Below are 19,661 nucleotides of genomic sequence, written 5' to 3'. Positions count from 1 at the left end.
ATTAAATATAAAAAATGAAGCATAAAGCCAGAAATTGTTTCGTCACTTCAAAACCGTAAAAGAACAAAATATGAATAGTATTCTAAAATACCAATAAGGGATTAAGTTTGACTTTGTTATCTTCTTTTTCTATTTTTGTTGGCTGGGAATTTGATGTTCAAGGGACTTGACATTGTTTCAATTCTTGCTTTCTTACTTATGCCCATTATTCAAACACGGCCTCTATGGAACAGCCGACCAAGAAGCTTATTCAAATAAGTCATGTTTCTCCACTAAGAAGTTCACATCATCAATGGATTATAATTTCTTCTGACTTACACATCTGAGGAGGCTATTAGTCCTTGTTTCATTTCAGTAGTAGTCATAATAAATAATCTCAGAATATAAGTGTAAGTATATTTTTCTTTTCTAAACCTTTTCGATGAAAGCGAGACATTCAGAAATAGACAATTTCTGAAACCCCCTCTTAACTAACCATACTTGGTCAAACAACTACTTTAATTTACACAAGTCGTGTAAATTACGTTTATTTTCAAAAATTTCTCTTTTTTAAAAAAAAATTGAATCAGATTTGGAAGAAAATAAATAAATCAGCATGGCCATGCTCCAGGAAGACTCCAAAAACTAACGGTGAAGTTCTTTTATTATTATGACCACGTGCCATTGCATGAGTTGACGCATTCCGTATCTGAACTTATCCAAGCGGCTTCTATTTCTATGTTTTTGTCTCATGTCAGAGCTTGTGGCAGAGAAACTACTCTCGTCAAAGTTCAGCTGATCATTGAACAATCGCTCAAAATCATAAACATGAAACGTTGTCACTGTGTCGTAGGTGCAAGATGAAGTTTCCCTTTGGCCCCTAAAAGAGGATACCTATGAATCTACCTTGCTACTGAACTGCTTCTCAACGCATAAGCTTAAGTTTAATTTGGCAAAGAGTGGCCCCGTATTTTTTCCATAACTATTATGAACTTCCATATCAAGCCCCAATTTGGTCATGGAGGGAACATGATAAGACAAGGCTAAAATGATTTAGGGACACTTTGTAGAATGCGTCATTAGAAGTTGTTTAAAGTCCATAGACAAAATACGTGAGCTCAGGATCAAGTGTGCTTACAAAAGGTATTAATATGCCTCCTCAGAATAGATTTGATTGGCAAGGATGTTCAATAGTACGTGAATATTCTCACTTTGAGGATGGCTATTATCTCCAACTAAAAATTCATGACTCCTACCATCCACCCTTATAATGCTAGAACCAGGAGCCTTGCTTATTCCTTTCTGCTTCATCAGTCTCCTAACACTTCTCACGTCAGCCCATTTCTTGTTAGTGGCATACAGATTAGAAAGAAGCACGTATATGCCACTATCTTGGATTTCAAAATTCTGCAGTGATTTCAACATTTCTTGGGTGAACCCAACATTCCCATATGTATTACAGGCACTCAAAAGAGCTCCTATGATCTGCACATCAGGGGGCATGGGCATTGTCTTTATCAACTCCACAGCTTCCCCCACCAGTCCAGCTCTGCAAAGTAAATCAACCATGCAGCCATAGTGTTCTAACCAGGGAGAAAGGTTGTAGAGGGGACTTGACATCTCATTGAAATACTTCCGGCCTTCGCTGACCAAACCAGAATGGCAGCAAGCTGTAAAAATAGCAAGAAATGTCACTTCATTAGGCTTAGCACCAGACTCGATCAAATCTTCAAATAGTTTCAAAGCTTCCCTCCCATGTCCATTTATTGCTAGACCACCTATATAGGCATTCCATGTACGGATATTCCTAGAAGGCATTCCACTGAAGATACGTTTCGCCATGTCTATACAACCACACTTTGCATACATGTCAACCAATGTCGTTCCTATATGAACATCCCACTTGATACGGCATTGATCAATGTATTCATGGACCCATCTGCCATAGTCAAGAAGCCCAAGGCTGGCACAAGCAGAAAGCACACTAGTTAGTATAACTCCATCAGGCTCAAAGCCTGAGCCCTGCATTTGACAGAACAAGTCCAGCGATTCACTGGGACACTGGCACTGCACTAACCCGCTTATCATACTAGTCCAAGAAATAATATCTTTCTCAGGTATCTCATCAAACATTTGCCTTGCATCAGTGACGGACTCACACTTCATATACATATCCAACACAGCATTGCATACCACCAACTCATTACCGTAATGACATTTGAGACCCAACCCATGAATCCCTTTCCCCAAATTTAAACAACCCAATTTCCCACAAGCCCCAAGTATGCTGACAAAGGTTGCTACATTAGGTTCCGCATCCATTCTCAAAAACAATGCGATGGCCTCTTTATACAACCCAGCCTTGACATACCCAGATATCAAACCAGTCCAAGAGACCACGTCTCTCACAAGCATGTCATCAAACACCTTGCCAGCACCAACGGTGTCCCCAGAAATGCTATAAACATGGACAAGAGAATTTTGCACATAAATGTCGCACCACAAGCCAGTCTTAAAAGCGACAGAATGAAACTGTTTAACCTCTACAATCCCATAAAACTTAGCACAAGATTTCAAAACTGCTGGGATAGTGTACACATCAGGCACAAAACCATTCCTAACAGTCCATCTATAAATCAGGACTGCAAGCCAGGGTAAGTGGCCAGAGGCATAGCCAGAAATCAGCAAATTGCAAGGGAAAGAGCTCAAGTTCCAATCAAATTGCTTCAGGAAATTGCAAGGGTACTGAACATCTGCGATATGTTTCCCCAAAAAGTTTGCAGCTTGGGTTACAATCAAGTCATTGGCTACAAGGGCAGAAGTCAATAGATGAGCATGGATTTTCTTGAAGGATCTCAAGTCGTTGCTCTTGTGAATCAAATCCAAGAGTACCCATTTCAGAGATTGCCCAGCCTTGCTCATGCTAGTAATCAATGCTCAAAGATCCATGCAAAATCTTTTACTGTTTACTAGCGGAGATAGCCACGCTTAGTTATTGGCACATCCAAGGTTATCAAAATCGCCATGAGTTTACGTTCCAAATTATTAACAAACTTTCACTGGTTCTCTGTTGCAATTTTCCAACTCATATATTTCGCTAAATCAGAATTGTACCTGTACGTTGGTTACACAACGGGGTGTTGGTTATCTAATTAAAAATTAACATAAAAAACATTATTTTTATATTTTGTATCTTTTAAACCGAACGTTTTAAAAGAAATTAATTTATTGTCTTCTATGTTCATCAATTTTATTTCTTTTCATTAATGTGTTATTCAATCATAATAATCATGTAGTCTTTGGGTTACAGCCGAAAATATATTTCTTTCCATTAAGTTCCCCTTCCTATTACAATATTGAAAGGTCCACTGGGCTTAGCTGGGACAACAGATTCAGGCTTTCGTGCTGCAGCATTAATGCAATTTCTCATGCACCATATTATTTAAGAAATGTATGCAACCAAAATTTTAAAATTCAACATTATTCTTAACTTTATTTTTACTTACAAATCCAGAAATTCGGAAGTGATGGTTACATGCTCTAGATTTCGATATTTAAAAAGTTATTTGTATACTTTATTTAAGCTTATGGATAGTCATATCCAGAAATGAGTTATGAGTTTTAGATTTTCATATTCGAAATTGTATGCTGAAAATGGTGTTGAGATCGAGATTTATAACACATTTATGTTTGTTTATGAATCTTGATATCCAAAAGTCATTTCTGTTGTCCATATAAACTTTCGAATGGCGAAATTCAGAAATAACATATTAGTTCCGAATGTGTATAATCATGATTTAAGTTATGGATATGAATATTCATAAGATAAAAAATTTAAATTATTAAGAATAAAACGGATTGCATTTAGGTGTGGTTTGAATTGATATGGGGAAGGAGAATCAACCTAGCATTAATTGCAATTTTTTTCATTTTATAGAATCGGACTTTTCATTTTCTCTTCCTATTTTCTTTTGCAAATTCTCGTTGGAGCTTCATACCTTCCCCGACATTTTCATATTTTTTTAATCTGAACAATATTCTTTTAAGTATAATAGAGCTTCATTTTTAAATTGTTTTTTTCTTTTTCTTTAGAACTTAAAAAAAAAACAAAATAAAATTATTTATTTTATTAAAGTCGTTTTCTAACATGCAACGCATAAAAGATTAATGCAATTTGCTTTAAAATTATTGTGTTCAAAAGTAAGAAAAGAGTCAATCCACCTTTCAAAAGATAAATAGGTTAAAATTACTTTACATATTGTGATTTCCTGGGAAGTTACAGAAGAAATAAGAGAAATATGATCTAATTTTTTAACATAATAAGTTTTTTAGTTCACAGTGTACAAAATATTTTTACTTTGAAAACAATACATTTTGTTTTTGTATTTTGTACATTGAGATTCACAAATATACAATAAAATTTATAAATATATTTGAGAAAGGATGTTGGAGTGATGTGGTGGATCTGAAGATAGTGATGGAGCCTTTATCCTTGCTCCCACTAACTTCCTCTCGACAAATAGGATTGACAAAGAATATACCACACAATAAATAATATTCCCTCCAAAATTTCGTAATTCATAAAAAAAAAACAACTTCATTCAAGTAACCAGGATCTAGCAATTGCTTTCCTAAATTTTAGTAATGGTCATGATTTCAATTTTTTTTTCTTTCAAACTGATCCTTAGTTTAATGCAATTAGAGCACAAAATTACTATGCCAAAAGGGAGTTCGTAGGTCGATTTAGTTTTCTTTTAATATAATTTTTTTACAAAAATATAATATGTATTTGTAAGAAATTAAGATAGTATTTTCAACTCAACAATTGATTCTCTCATTCGATTGTGCTATGTTTTTTTTTTAATATTTAGATTTTGACTATTGGTCAAGAATGTATATGTAAAAGGTTATTCAATATTTAAGTAAATATTTGATATTTGAACATTATTAATGTTGTAAGAGTAACGTTGCTTTATCTTATTTATATAAATATAATAAATCATATTATTAATAAGTCGTAATTAATGTACATAATCATAACAATGATATCATCTAATATTGTGTATTCTTTTTTACTTTGATACATCTCATACAAATTAGGTGATCGACATCCAATATAGAATTATAGGATGGTTTCGCTGATATATAATATAAACAAAACATTCACAATTTTTTCTTTTTTAAAAAAAACTGATTAGTTTTTATATGCCAATTATTTATCACAAATGTACTTTTATGTTGGCATGATAAGATGTTATAATTGATTAAAAAGCAAGATACTCTGAATAAAAAAGCATTCCTTCATTTGACGAGGTCTCCCACCTTGGCGGACATGTACGCGAAAAGCGATTAAATAAAAGTGGTGGTAAGGTGTTGGAAAAAATGGCTGAAAAACATTGTCTGTTGAAGAGGAGAAATGTGATGATGGCATGATTGTGGATTTGTTAAAAGGAAGTTGAAGAGGAAACAGTAGAGTTCTTGGGTTTTCCTTCAAATATGTTTGAGAAAATAGAGAAAGAAAGGGAAGGTCACAAGAAGATGCTTTATAATGCAAGTGCTTGCTTAAATGACCGGATTCGTTTGCATACTTATTCTTGTTACTCAAGTAAAAACACAAATCTTCTAGTTCATAATCTCATTCCCATCTCCATCATCTCCATTAAGTAATGAGAATATCATACGAGTGTTCAACTATTTATCAAATAATGTTTAATAAGATTAAAAATTCAATATCAGAAAAATGATCTATTTTATTTTTTCCAATGAAGTAATGAAAAAATTATAATTATATAAATTTTAATACATAGTACTTAATAAATCAAAGGTATCTAAATAATTTAAAATCAAAACGAGATTGAAAACAAAATATGTATGAAAAATAACCATGGTATCTCTATTTAAAAATTAGATATTCCTTGTATCCAATATATACAAGTATTTTTTAATAATATTAAAATAAATTTAAATAGTACATTATGTATTACTCGATCATGTGTTGCTATTAGCATGAAATTTATTTATTTTAATAAAAATTAAAAGAGATTAAATAGTCATTCATAAAGATAAATTTGGTAAACTAATAACATTGTTTTAAAAATTTAATGAAATAGTGACTTAATTTTTTTCATTGTGATTATGTTAAAATTATTTTATATTAAATATATGCTGATATATATATTCTTAAATATGTTATTATTATAAGAAAATTATTAAATAAAAAATAATAATTACTATATTAACTAAATTATATATTATTTTAAGACTAAAAATATTATTAGTATCTAAAATAATTTTTATTATTAAATATTAATATTTTTTAGTATCGAAAATAATATCTAATTAACACTAAAATGTTAATAAATTATCCAATTATAACTTGAAAGATAAATATATATATTTTAAGAAAATATATTATAAATTTAGTTTTTCATCTAATGATTATTAACGCTCAATTAATTAACTAAGTAATTATTTGAAAAGTTTTGAAAAATAAGTATAATCCTGTATTAACTAAATTATATATTATTTTAAAGATTAAAAAAATTATTGATATTTAAAATAGTTTTATTATTAATTAGATATTAATATTTTTTAATATTTAATTTAATTAATATAGTAATTAATTATTATTTATTATTTTTTATTTAATAATTTTATTTTAGTATATATTTCATCAATTATAAAATAAAAATTATTTTACTTATATTAAAAGGAGTCAATCAATTCAAATTTAATATTCTCTTTATGTTTTCTAAAATGAATCTTCATTGTACTAAAATATAAATTATAGTAAGTAACCTAAAGGGAAACATTGATTAAATATTTTTTTTACGAAAATCTAATTAAATAAGATAAAAGTAACTAACTTTTTTATATTTAAAAATGTGTATTCTTTAAATAAATGACAGGAAAGTAGTAAAAATTTAATCAAACTATATCAGTAATATAATTATTTTACATTATCATGTAATTTCTTTATAAAATTAGTTGACTTTTAATTGCTTTGAAATTCATAGTAACAGTCATTTAGGATTTCTTAGTATAAATTAAATTTTATACATAATAACTATGCCAAAAAAATATTTTGATACGAATATTTGCATCATTCTTAAAATATCGACGGTAACTAAGCACATTAATTATCCTCATTTAATTTTTAAAAAAATCATTAATTGCTATTTTGAAAAAAAATTGAGTGACTTTCCCATTACTCAGCGAGAAATAAGGAAACTTTTGATTTTTTTGTTTCTCTATCATTGAAAGTTGCAAATTGTCATGAATTAGGCACAAAACTACATTGGAACAGTAGAACCTATACATTCCACGTGGCATCATCCCAATATATTAGTTATGGCCATGAGTGTGTTTAGCCATTGATTCAATTTCAGTGAGTAAATAAATAGAGAACACTGAGCGAGGGTCCCTCTTCTATCCGGATAAGTGGGGCTCTCACCTTTGTTAGGGTTTGTTCCTCTCTGTCTTCTACGTTGTCTCTGTACCTAATTTATTCATTTTATACCATTTTACATTCATAATTTTTAATTACCAATTCTGAATTAGTCTCTAATCCTTGCAGCTCTAGAAAGCTTCAAACACAGTCAACTTTCCTAAACTCTCTAGCTCTTGTGTGTTCTTCCTCCCGCTGCAAAGAACTGTGATTTTCTATACCACCCATGGATTCTCATACTCAAATTTTAAATATTTTTCCTTGTATCTCATCTGGGTTTTAGTCATATTTTGTTGGGTGTTTTTTAAAATTTGGAATTTCTTCAGGATGGAATCAAATCCCACCCATGACGGGGACGACACCTCGGAGAAGCTGTCACCGCCAATGGTGGAGCCGACGGAATCGTCGTCACCCTGTCTGTCTCCGTCGCAGGCGCTACAAATGAAAGAAGAGGCCATGGACGTGGAGCAAGGTGTTGACGTATCCCTTCCAATGAACGTTATTCCGATGCCTCTGACGGTGGCAAAGCGGCCGTCGAAGGACCGACACACGAAGGTTGAGGGGCGTGGCCGCAGAATCCGGATGCCGGCGACATGCGCCGCAAGGATCTTCCAGCTGACGCGCGAGCTGGGGCACAAGTCCGACGGAGAAACAATCCGGTGGCTGCTGGAGCACGCTGAGCCGGCTATCATCGAGGCCACCGGCACGGGCACAGTTCCGGCCATCGCGGTGTCTGTTGGCGGAACTCTGAAGATTCCGACATCCTCGGCGGCGAGGCCCGACGGAGAAGAAACCCCGAAGAAGCGAAGGAGGCGAGCGTCGAATAGCGAATTCATCGACGTGAACGAAAACCACGTTTCGGTGTCTTCAGGGCTCGCACCGATCGCGCAAACCGCATATGGCGGTGTTGCCAGTGGCGGTGGTGTAGTTCCCCTCTGGAATGGTAACGCTTCAGGGCCTTTCTTCATGTTCCCAAACGCCTCAAACCCGCCTCAGTATTGGGCCATTCCCGCAACCGCGGCCCCATTTTTTAACGTGCAGGCCCGGCCCATTTCGGGGTTCGTTTCCGCCTTGCAGATGCATGAACAAGATAGGCACTCCTCAGATGGTGGTGCCTCGGATTCTGTTAACTCTTCCTCCACTGTGGGTTCTAGCATGAGCTCAGTGAGTGTTACTACTGCTGTTGCTTCCTCCTCATCCGCGGCCACAACCACTCAGATACTCAGGGATTTCTCTTTGGAAATTTATGACAAGAAAGAGCTTCAATTTTTGGGGCAAGCGCCACCTTCTTCAAAGCCCTGAATGTTTAGAACAAAAATAAAAACATTTAGATAGTCTTTTTAGTTTTAGACCATTATTTTTTCACTTTGAGTTGTGTTGATTTTGGATAATGTTAGGATTCGATTATTATTTTAATGAAAATCTTTTAAGACTGTTCATTTTGTTTTATTTTAAAATTTTTGAGATAGTGTAAGATATAATGAAAGTAAAGCAATAGTATAGAGGTGGGGTAGGGTGGCACGTGGGAGCTGGGATGGATGAAGCTGATTCTGATTGGTGCTTTGTAACGTCACTTGAATTTGTGCACGTGTTATGTCGTGGGCCCCATTACCCAAAAGGTTGGTGGGAAAGAGAGGGTGTCCCTGGAGCGTGTTGAGTGATTAAAGTTGGACGCCACGATATTTTGGCATGTGATTCTTTGGGTTAGGCATGTGTCCCTATGATTTTGTGGGCCCGTCCCTTGCTGAAACCAGGCTGGCCCTCTCTACACGTGTTGACTGTGGGGACTGTACGTGGCTGGTCCACACGTGGACGCGTGTTAACTCAACTGATGCGACCTTCTCAAGGTGAGATGCTCTTTTGTTAAGACAAACTATTATACTTTGGCTACGCTTTTAGCAAAGATTTTACAAACTCAGGATAACCACTTTTTGTTTTTAATAATCATTGTTTTTATCTTCACTTTCAAACAAATTATTCTATATATTAATATGTTAAATTTGCATACATATATACAGATAAAAAAGGAATCATAAGAATGTAAAATAAGATAGAATGATTAAGTGATATAAGTCGAGTTAGTTCTTAACCAGTCTATTTTATAGACTTAGCCAACTAAATCGACCTTATCTTTATGTTGGACTATGTTCTTGTCAACTAAAACACGCTACGATGAAAATCAACTCAGAACATCTTTAAACACGGTTTCGGAAAATATTAATATACATTCTACACTTATATTTTAATAGAATTTTGATTTGAAAATGATTTGCGTTTATAAAGTTCATATTAAAGTAATAATTTTATTAATAAATAACTCTTTTAAAAAGCTCATTAGATATATTATTACAAACACCTTTTTTACATGTGAGTTATACACCATCACCACAAAGGTATGCTTGGTCCAAATAAAAAATTTGATAAATTTTAGTCCAAAGGTATGCTTGGTCCAAATAAAAAATTTGATAAATTTTAGTCCACTTTGTGTAATTTTGCATTGTTAAGTTGTTGTTGTGCAATTTTCATTCCCTTTCGTACACTTTAAATATTGTATTTTTTCTTTTAATTCTGCTTAATCTCATTTTATCTTCTTATTTGTCACCACTCTTTCATTTTGCCTACATTTATAGGGACAGAGCGAATTAAATCATAGATAAAATAAAAGGACCATTTTACCAACAAAATGAATTTTATGGAAGTGCATTTGGATAAAAAAAAATGAGAGATTAAATAAAAAATCACAGAATTTTCAGGAATTTACAACTTAATTAACACTAAAATGTTTTATGAATATAATAAATTAACCAATTATAACTTGAAAGATAAATATACATATTTTAAGTATATTATAAATTTATTTTTTCATCTAATCATTATTAAAGCTCAATTGGCTAAGTAATTGTTTGGGAACGCTTTTGAAAAATTAAGTTCATTTTTTAATTATAACACTTAAATTACATCATTAAAACTATTACTGAATTAAGTTTAAAGTACTGCCTAAAAAATTAAAATCAATTACCATAATTAAGTATGACATTAACTCTTAAAAGTACTCTCCAACCTCCTGAGAAAAAATTTACATACATACTGAATATAATTTATATATTTTACTAAAACTAAGTGTTGTATTCGATTTTATACAATTGTGTTTATGTTTAACAGGGATCCCTTTTTTTTTTCTTCAAAAATATTTACATTACACTATTTCTTAAGTTCAATTTAATTACACTTGACATTTATTTGGTTGAATTTTTCAAATTGAAATTTTGGCTCTCACAAATTTATCCTCATTTCAAATAGCATTATATTAAAACTTATCAAAATAATCAAATTAAGTATTAAAAGAAAAAAATTATCAAATAAAGGAATTTTTGTATAAGTACTTTATTAAATCATTTATCCAAACACGTCTGTAGTATTGGTCTTACTTATTTTTCCTTGACATTTACGTGTGCCGTCTATACACAATGTAAAAAAATTCATTGTATAATGATATAACATAACTTGTTCGTGTGGATCTCTGTCTTAACTTTTTTTTAAAAAGTGTCTTTTTGATAAAATATTTATGTGTTTGGTTACTTTGTATATTTTTAAAAAATCAGTTTGTTTTTTTAATTGAAAAAATTATATCAGTTTCTGAAAATTATTTATTTAAAAAATGACGTATTTTATTATAACTCTTCTTGATATCTTCAGTGTTTCAATGAGTGTTACTGAACTGATTATGACTCAACTTTATTGGGTCAATACATCACTTGTTCAAGATATGAGTGAACGGTCAAACCAGTTGTACTTGTGGAACTGGTGGTGTGGTTGCTGTTACTTTAAGCATTCAATTCAATAGATATCAAAGTCTAGTATGGCAATTATGCAGTATCAGATATTTTGAAAACCTGTTCAGACACAAAATCACCACTCAGGACTGATTATTTAACTTTAACCTGTCTCATCAGTTTGCAAGCTTAATAATTACATAAAAAGATACCTGTACTGTTTATTTCCCTGGCTGGTTACATAACAGAACTGACATTTTTAACATTTTGATAACAAAAATAAAATAAAATGAATGTTTGAAGTTTGAAAAACATTTCATTTTCTTCTAATAGCATTATTTTTTATTCCCTTAATTCCTTATTTAATTCTTTTTTGAAGAAATAAAAATATAATAAATTTTATTGACTTTACTAAAAACTTCCTATGTTTCTTTTCAAATGCTTTTTTTATTTATTTTTTTCTTAATTCTAATAAAATATTTATATATTTTTTAATTTCTACATTATAGTAAATAGATATATGTAACTAATTAAAAATAACATAAAAAAATTAATATTATTTCAACTTAAAAAAAACAATTAAATAGAAATTTTAGAAAATACAGTAACTTAAAAATACTCTACAATGTCCCAAAGTAGTAATTATAAATGGAAACTTCGGCACAATGTGGACCATTTGTTACTGCAGAATCTCGCACTCCTCTCATAAACCTTATAACATTACTAAACTAACCTGAGAGACATAAACCAACAGAACAACTTATGAAGTAACATGTTACCTGCCAGGATGTTTGAGGAAAGCTTATTCTTAATTTACAAGGAATGTAACCTCAAAAACCACCTTAGGACATTGCTAAAAAATAAACAATTAAGTACAATAGAAAACCTTCTGTTTGTACTTCTGTTAGTAAAAGAAGATGTGTGTAGGTTGTTTGATAGAACATGAACAGAAGAGAGGTCAAAATCTGTACTTCTAGGTTAATATTCTAATGTTTGAAGTACAGTGAATCCAACTTAAGCATGTTTTGCTAAACCGAACACGCCTATGATATATATATCGCAATGCATCTTTGATGATGTTCTCATCCAAGCCTAATTCTCAAAATACAAAAATTCTGATCTATCATATGGCTCCTCTATCAGCAGAAAACATCTTCCCAATCATTTTCCTCCTCTTGACAACATTCTCAGTATCCAAAGCTGAACTTCATGCTCATTACTACGACCAAATCTGCCCACAATTTGAAAAAATAATTTCGGAGACTGTTCTAAAAGCTTCTAAGCATGATCCAAAAGTCCCAGCTCGTATCTTGAGAATGTTCTTCCATGACTGTTTCATAAGGGTATGATCTTTCTCGGAAGAAAAACACACACACATGCACTGCATGTGCACACAGTATTCACACAGTTGAATGATAAAAGGTGGCTAATGTGTGTTCTGATTGATGTTAAATGACAGGGGTGTGATGCATCAATATTGATGGACTCAACAGCTATTAACCAAGCAGAGAAAGATGGCCCTCCTAATATCTCAGTTCGGTCGTTCTATGTGATTGATGAAGCCAAAGCAAAACTTGAATTGGCCTGCCCACGCACTGTTTCTTGTGCTGATATAATTTCCATTTCAGCTAGAGATGTGGTAGCCATGGTAATATCTAAGTCTCCAAACTACCTTAGACTTGCTAAATTTTTGGTACCCTTTAGTAGACACACTTGATGATCTCAAAATATTCCATTAAGAGAATCCACATCACATAATAGGTTTAGATAATGCCCAAATAATTAAAATTTGTATCCACACTGTGATTACTTGTTGCTGAAAATCTTGAATAGCATATAAATTATTATTCAGGATATTTAGTTTGTTGGATATGATTATTGATCTCTACATTCCATAATGATCCCCGCCATGAAGCATTAGTATCATGAGGTAAGTAAAAGTTAGTTATTTAGTACGATGTCAACATTTCTTATTTACTGTAATGTAACAGTCTGGAGGCCCGTATTGGAATGTACTAAAAGGAAGGAAAGATGGAAGAGTATCAAAAGCATCTGATACCACCAACTTACCTGCTCCAACCTTCAATGTGAGCCAACTAATTCAGAGCTTTGCTAAGAGAGGTTTGACAGTTAAAGACTTGGTAACTTTATCGGGAGGTCACACTTTGGGCTTTTCACATTGTTCTTCCTTTGAGGCACGTCTTCGTAATTTTAGTTCATTGCATGACACAGATCCAAGCATGAACGCTGAGTTTGTTTTAGACCTAAGAAAGAAATGTCCAAAACCAAACCACAACCACAATGCAGGACAGTTCCTGGACTCAACAGCATCAGTTTTTGATAATGACTATTACAAACAACTGTTGGCTGGAAAAGGTGTGTTTTCTTCGGATCAATCACTTGTTGGTGATCACAGGACTAAATCGTTTGTTGAAGCATTTGCAAAAGACCAGGGTTTGTTCTTCAAAGAGTTCACAGCTTCAATGTTAAAACTTGGAAATCTAAGAGGCTCTACAAATGGAGAAGTAAGACTCAATTGCAGGATGACAAATTGAGAGAGAAAGTGAACAGAGACCAATTTGCCCTGATTCTTGTTTTCTTTGCCACCGCTTTAGTTAATTACATTTTACAGTATCATCACAAAGATCTTGATACCAATGTTGAAATAAAACCGATTGTGCTTGAATACTTCATTTCACGAATGACAAAGAATCTTTTTCTAGAGACAGTGCTGATACTTTAACACTCCAAACAGTAAATATTCCCACTTAACAATCTTGGCATTCAATTCATAATACTTATTTCATGCTGAGGGTTTGTAACTGAGTTTTTCATCCCAATTAGACGGATACCAAGTCTCTTTCATTCTATGAAAACTTTAAGACCAACAATGTACAGACTTTTAGCCCCGAAACTAGAAGGAAATGCAACAGGCACAGAATATGTGAATTTCAAACAGCAATTATCATTGTGAATACTAGTTCGGGCTCAGTGTACTGATGTCCTACTGTAAAGGAATTTCATTGGAAAAATGTGTTGTTCATGATATTTAAATAACAGAAAAGCGTGCAATACTAAAGAGAACACAAGGCAAATAGATGAGTTTTTCAAATTTCACCTAAACATTTCATAGGAAAGTCATCGAACTTTTCATCCATGACCATTAAAGAAACCGTGTTTTGATGGATCAAAAGATGCTACATGCAGACATTATACCGCAAATAGATATACATAAATTAAGAAATATCGTCATAGTTCTTCAATGGACAAAGAAGAGAATACTTCTCCCTGAAATTCAAGTATCCAAAAATATTATTTGTAAGTCAAGCTTTATATTACAGTACTAGGCTGCCCTTAATGTTCTGAGGAGGTAGCTCCATAATTGCTTTAATTCACCTGATTTTCACTACTGTATGAGTTTTTCAAAATAACTTTCCTATTCTGCTTAGACGTAAAGGTAAATTATCTATTGCATAAATTTCCATACTGAACATATTACCGACATTGAAAATCAAAATAACACAACAATATTTTGAGCAATAGGTGAACCAAAAAGCCTTCAGGAGATGAATATACCAGATTATTTGGTACAAGTCATGAACCATTCTTCAAGCAAATACTACATCTGAACGAAACACATACTTGACACCCTTACTAACATTTCTGGCTTCATGCAATAAACACTTATCTCCGTGAAGGTGAAGAAGGGCAGTCCCTTCAGTAGGAGCCACCTGTGAAACTAATATTGTATTAGATGACCCAAAACATATAGTCATATTCCAAAATTTGAATGAAGCATAAATTCAAACTCACTTGAAATATATAATTTACCTCAGCAACAATCTTATTCCTTGGACCATAAAAGACTGTTTCTCCTCCAACTAAAGGATCAACAGATGAAACTAAAGAATTGCTAGAATCATTTTTGGGCTTTGACTTAAGTTCACCAGGCCCACCGCTCAAATACACTAGAAGAGTATAATAAGTGCGTTTTCCATCTCCAATATTAACACTTTCGTCAATATGCCGTCCAAACCGCTGACCAATCTTGTACCTGAAGTGCAGAAGTACAAGATCATTAGTGAAGGTGATGCATTCAAATTATCAACATTTTTCTCGTAACCAAACTTAAAGAGGCATGTGGTCCAATTCTAGGACAGCAAAATTGAAAGGAAAACCTTCAACACCAGTGTGGATTTTGGGAGGTTTTTTGAGGTGTATGTACGATGATAAAGATAAAAGCAATTTCAGGATAGAGATAACTGTGCATGGTGTCAAATGTAGTATTAGTTTTGATTTCTATTTTTGGGTGCTCAAATATAAACGTAATCCTATTGAAAATACAATGAACCAAGAAGAACTTATCCACAAGAAACTTTTGCCACACAAAAAAACCAACCTATAGAGTCTAATATTTGGATTCAAGCCTACAGCAACCTTTCCGCGAATTTTTATATCAGAGAATAGTTTGCTAAGTCCAGACTCCCAAATAGTATCTGCAAGGACAGGATCATCCACCGAGATTCGATCATTATCTCTGTAAGCTTCACCATAAGTAGGACCTAGACTCCCTTGATGAGCAAAACCAATTGACTCAGCATTTTTAACAAATGCCTTTGATTCAGCAGAGGAGAAAAAATTCTGGACCTAAACCCAAATAAAATAAGAATTATTTAGAGAACAATAAGCACATGGATACATTTAGCAGGCACTGTGGAACTGTTTAATTTTCTTTGAAAGATTAAAATCTCAACTGAATTTGAAGCAAGCATAAAAAATATCAATGTACGGGGAATCAATCAAAGTCCCGTATCAAATTAGACCACACAAAAAGAAGGAATTGAACAGAGAGAGAAGATGGAATTTTAACTGTGAAGAGATCGAAATCTCGGAGTCGGGTAATCTGAAGATTCTTTTTTGGTTTGATGAGAGGCCATTTTGCCGCAGGTTTCTTAGGAGCTGTATCCTCTGTGTCTCCCATTTTTCTCTTCTTCCTCGTTGGTGTTGACCTCTCGGTCATTACATCGCCACCAAGGTTTCTCTGTTTGTTCAGTTTATGTTTGCGTGTGCGGCCCAATTTCTGTTAAGTACATGTTTACCAGTACGGTTTTTCTCTCTGCAACCCCCTATTTCGTTTCCACCCTACCCTGTAAAACTCACAATTGTGTCGGTGTTATAACACTTAATTTTATAATTTTAGACTACTATATTTTAAATTCGATAATAAATTATATAATTTTATATTAATTTATCTAATTTAGAATTATACTTTAGACAGTGTGATTTTATTTTAAATTAGGTAATTTTAAACTATATTTTAATTATGTGATATATAATTTGTATATTTTAGATATTGTAATTTAAAATATATTATGACAAAGATACGTTTATTATATTTTTATATTATGAGCATGAAAGAAGAAAATAAAAAGGTGAAAGAAGAAAGGCTTTTTCTTTTTAAGAAAAAATTAAATTTAGCTTTTGGTTTATCCACTTCTAGTTATGGATTGTCTGGAATTAAAAAATCTAGAACGATAAAAATTAATATTTTTTATATTTTAAATTACATATTCTGATATATAAAATAAAAAATATATTATGTGAATCATATTTTTACTTACAAAGGATATATTTCAGAATATTATTAGATCTATGTATATAAGAATATATTGAATAAGTTCAAAATGCGATTTTATAAGGTATGGTAAATTTTTATTGAGAGTAGTGATAAGTTGATCCTCTGATAATAAACTCCCATATAACAAATCCATCATTTTTTAAGATTTATATTATATTTATAAAATTAATTTTTTTGTCACATTAACCTCACTAGTATTGGAAGAACATTTACAGTTTAGATCTTAATACGATGCTAAGTGATTTTTTTTATATATTCAATTCACAATCAACAAGGTTACTATTTTAATATTTTTTATATTATTTTATAAATTTAATTTTTATTATATATATTATTTAATTATATATATTTTTAAAATATATTTATATAATTAGTTATGTACCGGTAAAACTTTACAACGAGAAATCATGTCACGCTGTTAGTTCAAGTTCAATTACGATGAAATATATGAATGGAAATAAATGATTAATATATTATATTTAACAAATTGAGTTTCGTAACGAGTATATTCAAGCCATTTAATTATGATATTTATAATATTATTCTATTTTTGTTGATGGAAAACTGATTAAAAAATCCAATTAAACAAGCTCTAAAAGTACTCTGTTGGAAAAGAGCTAACAGTAAAGTATAGGGTGAGTTGATAAGAATGGCATAAAATCAATAATGAAAGAGCTGAGAAGTCTTGCTGATAAAAAAAAAAAAAAAAAGCAACTGAGAAGTCGTGTTGCTTTATTTCACTCCTTTAAGGCAGTGACAATCATAAACAGCATCATCTCCTCCAACCACTCATTCTTTTATTCCCAAATAATTCAAAATAATCCAAAATATTTTCATATTATCGACTAAAATTTTCATAATGCTTTCCAACATTTTAACTTAATAATATTTCAAAAACATAGTTCAATTATGTTATTTACTTAATTTTAAGATAAAAAGATGTATAATGACAAAAAAGAAACAGTATAAAATAAATTTTTCAAAACTTGTAAACAAATGTAATGATTACTTACAAAAGTAGAGTACTGACAAAAATGAAGAAAGACGGAGTATATGAAACACAACACCTTTAATATCAGAATCTCTCTCTATATATAAGAATAAAGAAAGTTATTTAAATAAAAGGAACCAAATGCAATGATCAATTACACTTTCTAATAAATATATAAACTAGGTGTATAATCAACCAAAGAAAATCAAACAAAATACTAATAAATAAGAAAAAAAAATCAAAATAAAGTTATTAATGCTTTTCTTTTTATAGACTTTTAATTGACAATAAAATATGAATATAATGTAAACCATTTAAATCCTAGGATAAATAAATTTTTAATTGAAAACCTACATTTTTATGAATATGTAAATATCACTACTTTTTTCTTTTTCTCACTATTTATTTTTTGTATTTTCGATATTCTCTTAGATAATTTTAGTTTAATCACTCTCCACTTAAATAAATTATATAAATGAGTTTTAAATATTTTGACTTATGAATAAAATTCAAAAATTCAAGAAAACACCTTCACATGCCAATGTGACTGACTATCAAACCATATAATAAACTTTAAATTTTAAATTTTCCTTTTTTCAATGTCTTAACCATTACATAAACTCCATTGTTATTGATATGATTTTTTTTTCTAACTCCATCAACTTAATTTATATAAAACATTTTTATATAATGATATCAATAAACTTAGATATTTCAATACAAAATTAAATTCTTAATAAATGAAAAACAGTCTAACTATTTACAAATTAAACAAAATCAAATTTTTGCAAGAATTTGATAACATATAACAAATTCTTCTATGTTTTTTTAATAATAATAATAATAATAATAAATTTTGCCTACATAAAACTACATATTCTTATAACTTAAACCAACAAGTCATGTCATGACTCATTACAAATAAGTCAAATAGTCTAAAATAACTTTCTGAAACAGTGTCCCAATCATATATGAATCCAATTATTCCAATAAAGTAGGCTTATCAAAACGAAAATTTCATGTTAGCATTACAATTTCAAAATCTATGTCATGACATTTTAATGTTTTTTTACCCAATTTTAGTGTAAACTACTAATAGACCAACAACACATGCTATATTTAGTTTTGTGTAGACCATTACACATATTAAACTTCAAATTATGCACACAGAAAAACTTTCCATATCTAATTTCTCTGTTCATTTTTGTGGATTTTGCTTGAAACTTGATTTAACCTGTACACACATTAAACTTACTTGTTTTTCTTAATCAATACACACATTTATTTTCGTCTTTAATGGAAAAATATTTAGTTGTTTTCTTGTATATCTCTCCCTCCATGGACAACAAATCTTCACATCTATTTTCTCTACCTTCAAATCTAGAATAACAACTAAGCTTAACACAATTTCAATGAATGATATTTTCATAATAGGTGATAAACTCTTACTAAAATACAATCGTTCTTTTTTTTAATCAAAATCATTCACAACTGATAAACTGTGTAGATTGAAAATATCGAGTTATCCTCAAGCTTCACCTAATAGATATTAAGAGACTTTCTCTCTGTTTCAATTGAAAGTTTGGTCTTGGATTTTCTCTAAAATTTCATCTGCTTGTTTTTCTTATTCAGATTGGTTTCTTGAATATATGATTTGCCTTTATTCGATTTAGATTTGGTTCTAGATTATTGGTTTTCTGAATTTTGGGGTTTCTTGCTTTAGAGTAGTTTGATTGGTTTTAAAGTAGTTTAGTTAGTATTTTGTTGGCTAACTATAATTGGTGAGTTCTATAAGGGTTGGTTCATCCCTGAAGTAAACCATATTTATTTATT

At 31.2% G+C, this 19,661-nt stretch overlaps 4 protein-coding genes across 5 annotated transcripts; 2 read left to right on the top strand and 2 right to left on the bottom strand.

The window, feature by feature from the left end:
- Positions 1-1,058: 1,058 nt before the first annotated feature.
- On the bottom strand, positions 1,059-3,083 carry LOC137828890 (Pentatricopeptide repeat (PPR-like) superfamily protein). The gene has a single exon (XM_068635634.2). It carries the CDS (start codon positions 2,899-2,901, stop codon positions 1,126-1,128), a length of 1,776 nt encoding a protein of 591 aa, XP_068491735.1. The 5' UTR covers positions 2,902-3,083; the 3' UTR covers positions 1,059-1,125.
- A 4,279-nt stretch (positions 3,084-7,362) lies between these two features.
- LOC137827613 (TCP family transcription factor) lies at positions 7,363-8,865 on the top strand. The gene is made up of 3 exons (XM_068633821.2): positions 7,363-7,442; positions 7,556-7,633; positions 7,753-8,865. Exon 3 carries the CDS (start codon positions 7,754-7,756, stop codon positions 8,726-8,728), a length of 975 nt encoding a protein of 324 aa, XP_068489922.1. The 5' UTR covers positions 7,363-7,442; positions 7,556-7,633; position 7,753; the 3' UTR covers positions 8,729-8,865.
- Positions 8,866-12,181: 3,316 nt separating this feature from the next.
- On the top strand, positions 12,182-13,921 carry LOC137828485 (peroxidase 66). The gene is made up of 3 exons (XM_068635094.2): positions 12,182-12,542; positions 12,659-12,847; positions 13,191-13,921. Exons 1-3 carry the CDS (start codon positions 12,273-12,275, stop codon positions 13,752-13,754), a joined length of 1,023 nt encoding a protein of 340 aa, XP_068491195.2. The 5' UTR covers positions 12,182-12,272; the 3' UTR covers positions 13,755-13,921.
- Positions 13,922-14,462: 541 nt separating this feature from the next.
- Positions 14,463-16,341, bottom strand: LOC137828484 (2-oxoglutarate (2OG) and Fe(II)-dependent oxygenase superfamily protein). 2 transcript variants are annotated; one of them, XR_016522995.1, is made up of 4 exons: positions 16,070-16,265; positions 15,637-15,846; positions 15,031-15,253; positions 14,463-14,930 (listed from the first exon to the last, which is right to left on the bottom strand). XR_016522995.1 is itself a non-coding variant. In XM_068635093.1 (4 exons), the coding sequence occupies exons 1-4, from the start codon at positions 16,217-16,219 to the stop codon at positions 14,808-14,810; spliced, it is 744 nt and encodes a 247-aa protein (XP_068491194.1). In that variant the 5' UTR covers positions 16,220-16,341; the 3' UTR covers positions 14,463-14,807. The 2 variants fall into 2 exon arrangements, 1 of the variants encoding a protein (XP_068491194.1); XM_068635093.1 differs by having other exon boundaries at positions 15,599-15,846; positions 16,070-16,341.
- Positions 16,342-19,661: the final 3,320 nt, after the last annotated feature.

This window comes from Phaseolus vulgaris, chromosome 7 (assembly GCF_051622355.1).
Source record: "Phaseolus vulgaris cultivar YP4 chromosome 7, ASM5162235v1, whole genome shotgun sequence".
Taxonomy (NCBI): Eukaryota; Viridiplantae; Streptophyta; class Magnoliopsida; order Fabales; family Fabaceae; genus Phaseolus; species Phaseolus vulgaris.
This window is presented reverse-complemented; position numbering and strand designations above follow the sequence as displayed.